At 42.1% G+C, this 7,796-nt stretch overlaps 1 protein-coding gene across 5 annotated transcripts; it reads right to left on the bottom strand.

Moving 5' to 3' along the window:
• Positions 1 to 1,500: 1,500 nt before the first annotated feature.
• LOC123144484 (transcription factor MYB3R-2) lies at positions 1,501 to 6,143 on the bottom strand. 5 transcript variants are annotated; one of them, XM_044563641.1, is made up of 8 exons: positions 5,959 to 6,143; positions 5,802 to 5,879; positions 4,927 to 4,981; positions 4,314 to 4,371; positions 3,675 to 3,773; positions 3,462 to 3,561; positions 2,521 to 2,649; positions 1,501 to 2,385 (listed from the first exon to the last, which is right to left on the bottom strand). In XM_044563641.1, the coding sequence occupies exons 2-8, from the start codon at positions 5,834 to 5,836 to the stop codon at positions 1,674 to 1,676; spliced, it is 1,188 nt and encodes a 395-aa protein (XP_044419576.1). In that variant the 5' UTR covers positions 5,837 to 5,879; positions 5,959 to 6,143; the 3' UTR covers positions 1,501 to 1,673. The 5 variants fall into 5 exon arrangements, with proteins under 5 accessions (XP_044419576.1, XP_044419580.1, XP_044419579.1 ...); XM_044563645.1 differs by having other exon boundaries at positions 5,802 to 5,873; XM_044563644.1 differs by having other exon boundaries at positions 5,802 to 5,912; positions 5,986 to 6,143.
• Positions 6,144 to 7,796: the final 1,653 nt, after the last annotated feature.

Raw genomic sequence — 7,796 nt, 5'->3', positions numbered from 1 at the left:
CATGCCCGGGGGCTCCTGTCGGTGCAACAAACCCTGGGTCTGTTGCCCAGACCATGCACAGGCCTAAGAGCAAGGTTGCAACACCCAAGACCAGACCAAGCCAAAGAGATCAGCTCTTTGAGGAATCAAAGGGCGGATCAAGAAGACCAAGTCAAGCCGAAGGAAGCAAGATATCACAAAGGAAAAGCCTCCCTTGTCGGGCAGAGGAGCCTGGCGAGGACGAGGTTACCCCGAAGACAAACCTCAAGACCGTCCCGGCAGGCCTGCCGGGCCCTATGAAGGCAAACTACCCCGCCAAGGCTCCACCGCTCCACCTCACAACGACGCAAGTCATCGATCAGTGCAGTGAAAAGCCACCAAGTGAATAAGTGGTTGTTTCTTGCCACATGGCAGCCACTTCCTATGAAAATCACCTCCAAATGACACCCGTCCAGAGACGTGTCATGCAGGCAGGAGAGAAGGTGGCCGAACAGGCCGACAAGGCTTGACGGGCAGGCCATGATGTAACACTAAGTGATGCATTTAATGCGCTCTGCCCTGTTTGCAGAGTTAGGTATGATAACACTGTTTTCTATCTAATCAGTACACAATGACTGATTTGCCATTATGGTGATCCCTTTATCTATAAAAGGAGGCCTGTGGCAACCATAGAAAGGATTCAAACTCCTGTATTCTCATACGCGCGTAGCCGCCCTCGCCCGAAGGCAACCCTACCAGGCTAGAGCGTTGCGTTTCCACCACAATCCACTATCAATCCACCAAAGCAGGAGTAGGGTTTTACGCCTCGCGGCAGCCTGAACCTGGGTAAAATTGCCCGTGTGATTCTGTCGTGCTGCGCGACGTTCTCCGCTCTTTGTGCAATGTGCTCATCCCCCTTGCCGAACCACAAGGGGCTCATGGCCCCATAGGTGACCATGGTTCCCCACGACAATGCTGCTCCCCAGGTTTCGATTTTTTTCATGTTTTGTCTTAATGTGCAGGATAACATAAGAATCACTGGCACGGGAATCCATTTTGACTCTAGGGAGCACATACTCCTGCGTGCCAAAAATGGATTTTACAAATGTCAAAAAATTGAAGAAAATATGTGTTTATTGCCACACCCAAATGCGCAATCAAATTGCGCAAATCCATTTTATAGAATGCCAACATATAAAACCGAATTGCGCAAATCAAGCTAAATATCCTTCAAGTCAAAGTTTGTAACCTTCGAGCAAGTTTATAGAATGTCAACATGTACAATACCAAATCAGTACCATTAGTCCATTACATTCATCATCAAAAACATTTTCATATTATATATAATAGGTGATGTAGGTATAGTTAAAGTTTTCTATAAATTAGTCAAAGTTTGAGAAACTTCACTTTTGCAAAAACTACTGTACACTGTTATGGGACGAACAGAGTATCAAACAATATACACTATATTATAGGTCGAAGGGAGTATCAAACAAGATGCAGAACAAAAGAACATGGTTACCTGCTTCAAACAAGTGACTATGACATGAACATCATTGTACTTTTTGTTCAGCTAAAGATTTTCGTCTAAATGATACAGGAACTGTCAGTTTACAGGACGATAGCAGTAACAGTGAGTTTAGTTCATCACCTTTTCTGCCAAAAGAGTGAATATATCTGAGGTTGTAATTTTGGTCATTGCCACTTTCCTCATTTTATAATGAGTTACCATCATGTGGAGAACCAGGCGGAAAGATCAACAAGTTATCAAAGTATGACATTTCCATAAGATCTGATATGTCTAACTCTAATGAACATGGATCTGAGGTTCCCGCAGAATGAACATCACTGGGCTGGTAGCTACCAGTTGGTGATAAAACCGGCTTTGCACATTCTGATAGGATTTTTGGCAAAACATCATGGCATCCATTTGATGGAGACACACCACCAACAGCTGGACTCATTTGTTCCCTTTGCTGTAGAGGCCTTTGAGAATTTACTTCATGACTGGATGACTTGAGTTCCACTGGGCTTGACAATAAATCCAACTTCCTCCTGGTTTTCGCATGCTGCTCAGATCTTGCGATTATGTTTTCAGGGGCTTTGGCTGATGCCACTCTAGCATATATGAAATCTGCACTTTCTCCCCCTGGTACATCAGCATTTTCACCTACTTCTGTGAAGCCTACTTCAGATATGGAAATTCTTGGTACAGCTGACGACATTTCATTTCTCTCAGACGAACCTTCAGTGTCATTCAGAATATCAGAAACTTTAGTCCCCTTCAGAATATCCAAACTATTATTCTGTGTGCCTGACAGGTTTTCCAGAATGTCTGGAAATTGTTCAAGCAAACCTGACGATAAATATGAATTCAATTTTCTTTTCATAGGACCCCTCCAGTATTCTTTGATTGCACCATTCGTCCTGGATGAACACAATGTAAATAATTCAATCGTACCAACAGCATTTTGAAGAAATGCATCCTGAATTATTGTGATGGGAAGAATTAAATGCAACAGCAACATCAATTCAGATTTTTGTTGAAACATCCAACCTTACCTCCCAGGAAAATGTTTGACCATTTCACGCCATTTAGTTCCATAGATTTGATGAGCACGAATCAGTCTCAACTCCTCTTGTTCCGACCACGCCTCCTTGTTTATTGCAGAGTCTATTTTGTATCTCCACCTGTGTTTATTACCATTATGCCCATTGATACTCAAACCTACCGACTTCTAACTGATAACATGAAGTAATAAAGTTGCTGGGCATGCCGTCTGACAGAATCTAATAATGTAACAAACCTTCGAGCCCTTATTTATAGACAAGCGGTGATAGCACAAGTCTTGAGAAAACTGTATAATATGTTAAATTACAATAATTCGATGACTGAAAATTCCTTGCATAATACTCCCTCCGTCCCACAATATAAGAGCGTTTTTGACACTACGCTAGTGTCAGAAACGCTCTTATATTATGGAACGGAGGGAGTACCATTTTCCCAGTTGGTATGTTGACATAAGATGACATGTTTCTTTCACTGTTTTCCACACAAAAACTGAAGCACAAAGCAGCCTGATGCTGAAGGGTACTTAGCGCAAATCAGAAGTTTGGTACAATCACTTCGATTTCAGAACCAAATTATTAGGGAAAATTGTGAACCAATTTGTGCATATACCCTCGACTAAGCCACAAATTTTGCCACAACCAAGAATCTGGCTTCCTGGCCTTCAAATAGAAATGGTCCAAAATGAGCAGTACACGCAACATGCAAATGTATCAACAGAGGTAGGCTAACAGACAATGATGCTGCTGAAGAATAAACAAGTCACCACTGTGGAGGTGATAGATCGCAGCTTGTGGTAACTAACTAACTAGCAAACATGAGTAACTAATTGATGAATTTCAAGCAGAGTGTAAGTTCTCACTCACATAGAGAGTGAAGCAAAGAGTGCCCTGTCTAGAAATTGCACTGGAATCAACCAAACACTTTGTTTTACCTTTGTCGGCATTGCGGTGCACTTCGGCCAGGTATAGCATGTGCGACCGTTTGCCAGTTTTTCAGCCCATGTTTGTTGATCATTTGAGTGAGCACCTTATCTTCCTGAAAGGAAAATCAATATTTGTTTGTCAGCAGGCATTAGGAAGGAAAATAAAGTTCAGAAGGACATCCAAGATTCACAGGAAATGATGAAAGTTCTAGCCTAAATAACTTTCCTCTTCTGACCATTTCACTCTGGTGAGGACTTCAGAATTTGTGATACTGCAGCTCTCCTTGAAGGAGTGGCCATCATTCTTGCAAAGTTGTCCTCCTGTTTCAAACAGAGAAACGTAATATAAACCAACAATCCTTCCAATTGTGTTCTATGGAGATAACCCAACAGAACCAACAGCAGTACAGATGGTAGTCATAGATGCAAACAGAAGGAGATAGGCGAATGCATGTGACAGAACAACAATACGATAGGAATGGTGCACCCGTAGTCCCAACCCGATTTGGAATGTGAGCTTATGATCGTCCAATCCATACCCTGCTAGTCAAGGGCATGGAATGAGTCAAAGAAACAAGTCTAAGATTAGCTTGGCTGTTTTATCTGTTTTATTTCCCAAGTAAGCATGAAAGGTGTGTGAGTTGACACGCATGACACATGGATACTACCTCATACAAATCACTATTGATTCTATTCTATCTCTAACAAACTTGCCATACAAGACATATGGAAGGGGAGGATGCTGTATTCCGAAGTTGTGACAAACATATATGTAGATGGTCATAATACAGCTACCTAAGAATTCGGAATACAGCATCCTCCCCTTTCATAATGAACTTGCATTGCGCTAAAGCATGTTACCTATGTTTCCCAACTCTTCATCGTGGCAATGTTTGGCAGTGTCATGTGGTGTACCACTCTGCATCAATAATCAAAATTTCAAATAGAGCATAGACTGCAACTAAATTAAAAAAAACTACCAAGAAGCTAACTGACCACTCAAATTGATCGCAATAATGGATTAATAATCTGAATCAAGGTTTATAATGGATTAAGCCAAAGCGAAAAATAGAACTTCTACTTACTTCTTCTTATCTTCTATAGTAATATAACATTTTGGTACAGAGATCTCCATTAGACACACTGTTGGTGGGTTAGAAAACAACAATTGGTCGATTACCTCAACCTTCACATTCACCCTAAAAGGCAATAAATATATAGAATTACCAATGTAGAGATAAAGATAAAGTGAGCATAAATTAAGTGTCCCCTCCCTGATGATGGCCCAAAGCAACATCAATTTAATTATATTTTTTTCCTGATGTTAAAGTCTTTGCATGAATTAGAAAACTTGCTTTGAATATCCATGAAGAACAGGCAGCGACAAGGCAATAAAAGTTCATATATCGAAAGATGGAACTTCCAAGAAATCAAGAGCAACGTTATTCAGGGTGTCAGGCCAGCGTGGCATTACCACATTCGCAGAATCCCCATCAGCCTTCCTTGAGTGACTTGTTGAATTGACAGACCTGAAAAGGAGTGAAGCAATAGTCAGCTGACCATTCAGAGCCCCTCTCCCCTCTGATTCACACCAAACCAATTGTTTCCCAGGATCTTCAGCAAGGCAATCATTCTGCTAAATTCCAGATATAGTTGGCTTGAGGCTTAGAATAAGTAGAGAAGCATCCTGGTATGTAAATTTCCAAGGCCCCGTTTGGAACAAAGGAAAAACATACGAATTTTGAAGGATATGATATCTACGGGAACTGTTCATTTTGTTTTTGTGCCGTTTGGAATAAAGGAATTGCTATTCTACGTTCCTTTGGAATGGGCTATTGCATAGAATTTTGGTTCCTCTGTTTTACCTATCCCTACGTTTCTTTTTGGGATGGGCTATTCCATACTCCCTCCGTCCATGTTAGTTGTCACTCAAATGGATGTATCTAGCGTCTAGATACATCCGTTTGAGCGACAACTAATATGGGACAGAGGGGGTAGAATTTTAGAATTTCGGAATACATGACATTTCTTTGTGTCTACAATATCTATGTTTTTCCTGCTTGACATCCAAACAACAGTTCTAGAGCTATCCTGTGGTTTTAGTTCCTGTAGGAATTCCGGATACATGATATTCGTAAGTTTTTCCTATCCCTGCGTTTTGAGCTTCCGAATGTAAAGTTCAGCTTAAAATTCAACTAAACGGCGCTTAGAGCACAAAGTCAAATGCTCCCCCGAAAGGAGGCATCTGATCTGCCCCCAGCTAAGCTTCTCCAATCCAAATCAAGGCTAGCTAAGGGCCAACAGAGATGCAGAAATCATAGTAACACGGGGCGGAGATAACAAACTCACCGCTCCCTCGGCATCAAATCTCCGATCCGTGACATGGCTGGGAAGAACCCCCGAGTCCGCCAGAAGCATCGGCTGAAGCTGGAACGACAGACACACTAATCATTCGGGAATCTGACGGGAATGCACACATAAAAGGGAAACTCAGCGGTGGACTAACGCGGTTGCTGCAGGATTCAGGCCTGACCTGCGGAGCTCCCCGCGATGGAGGATCCTGAGGAGAGGACCGAGCAAGAAGAGATGCGTCGGGTGGGAGTGGGACGCACGCTGTCGCTGGCGACGAGCACGAGGAGAAAGAAGAGCCAGGTGGTGGTGGACGGGATCGGAAGAAAGCCATGGACGTTGTTTTGCAACAGCGGTGAGTCAATGCCCGCAGTGGGCCGTATATGGGCTGTTTCTATGTGAGCATTTCCGGTTCTTTACAAAATGATGAAAATAAACCCTCAAAAAATATAAAATGATGAAAACAAATTTGTTTTCTCTCAAAGAAAAAAATCCACCAAAGAAACTCTAAAAACAAGTTCAATGTATGTGCATTGCTACGGGTTTCAACATATATAAGTTGTGGGTGATAATATAAATAAGGTCAACACAACCCATGTTTTGCTATGAGCAACAACATAAACTAGATGACTTTGTGATTTCCTTTCGATGACATGAGACTACAACTCGGATATTAAGCGAAATAATAGAATCTGCAACCAAGAACATAAGCAACGTCATGAGCAGCATGTCTAACAGAAAGCAGGAAGTTAAGTGAATTAGTTTAGAGAGACAACTAAATTAAACTATTTAAGGGATGTTTCTACAAAGTTAAGTAAACTATTTGAAACATAAAATGAAAGCTAATTGAACTATTTCAAGAAACTAATTACAACGATTTGCAATTGATTGCGTTTATATATCTACAAACGACACGGTCTCGCCGACGAGAACAACCCAATGCCCGGCTTCATAAAGGCCGAGCACACCCCCACATTACCCAACTCTAGTCAGATAGTGTGTGTTGTGATGTCTGCTCGGCCTTTGAACGAGGCCGACCTAGAAGTTAAGTGTGCTAATTGAAACATAAAATGGCAAAAGGACATTTCTTGTGAGAGAAAATAATTATTTCTACATTGCATTTGTGTTTACCAACAAATTGGAAATTTAGGTGAACTACTTAAGGGATGTTTCTCATGAATAATCTGCAAGTAATTATGTCTGTAATGCATTTGTACCTACCCTGCCCACTCCCATCTCCGGCCAGCAAGGACAACCTAAAAGCCGAGTCAATAGAAAGGCCGACCATACCCCCCTAGGGTACATGACCTGAAATGATAAAACTTCCTACTCGGAATAAAAGAGACGACTCGAAACCACCAGCTTTCCCATTTCAGACACGCCGGCATCCCCATCTACAACCCAGAAGTTAAGTGAACTATTTGAAACATAAAATAAAAGATAAGTAAACTAATTAAAGAAATGAATATCAGTCATCGGCACGAGGACGCCTCCCATAGAGGTATGTAAGTGATTGTGTTTGTATTGCGTTTGTATCTGCCTAGCATATTATTTACCAACGATAGAAGTCCATCTCCTTCTTTCACTAGCCATAGAAACACAGCACACGGTCATAGAAGGGCTGAGCACACCCCATGACACATGAACCTGGCCGGATGGGTTGTATTGGGATATGTGTTGGATTCTCCTCGCCGTGTTCACCAGGATCGGTTGTGTTGGCATGTCTTCCTGCCATCGGGGCGCTACTATCTGGATGATTGGCGTGTATGACACACCTGCTCGTTGAATTCTTCTCTGCCATAATAAACATTTGATCATTTCGCCACGGCTTCCTGTGGTGTTGGTTCGTTTCACGCCTGGTAAATGCGATTGATTTGTTGTTGAGCTGTAGCTAGATCGAAGAAAGACCACAAGTCGCGATAGTCCACATAGTACCTGATCCAGTTAAGCCCTTGTCTGTTCATTGATACCATGCGCCCGAAGCTAGGCCAGGCA

This window comes from Triticum aestivum, chromosome 6D (genome assembly GCF_018294505.1).
Source record: "Triticum aestivum cultivar Chinese Spring chromosome 6D, IWGSC CS RefSeq v2.1, whole genome shotgun sequence".
NCBI lineage: Eukaryota > Viridiplantae > Streptophyta > Magnoliopsida > Poales > Poaceae > Triticum > Triticum aestivum.
The sequence above is the reverse complement of the archived record's forward strand: the minus strand, read 5'-3'. Positions and strand labels throughout refer to the sequence as shown.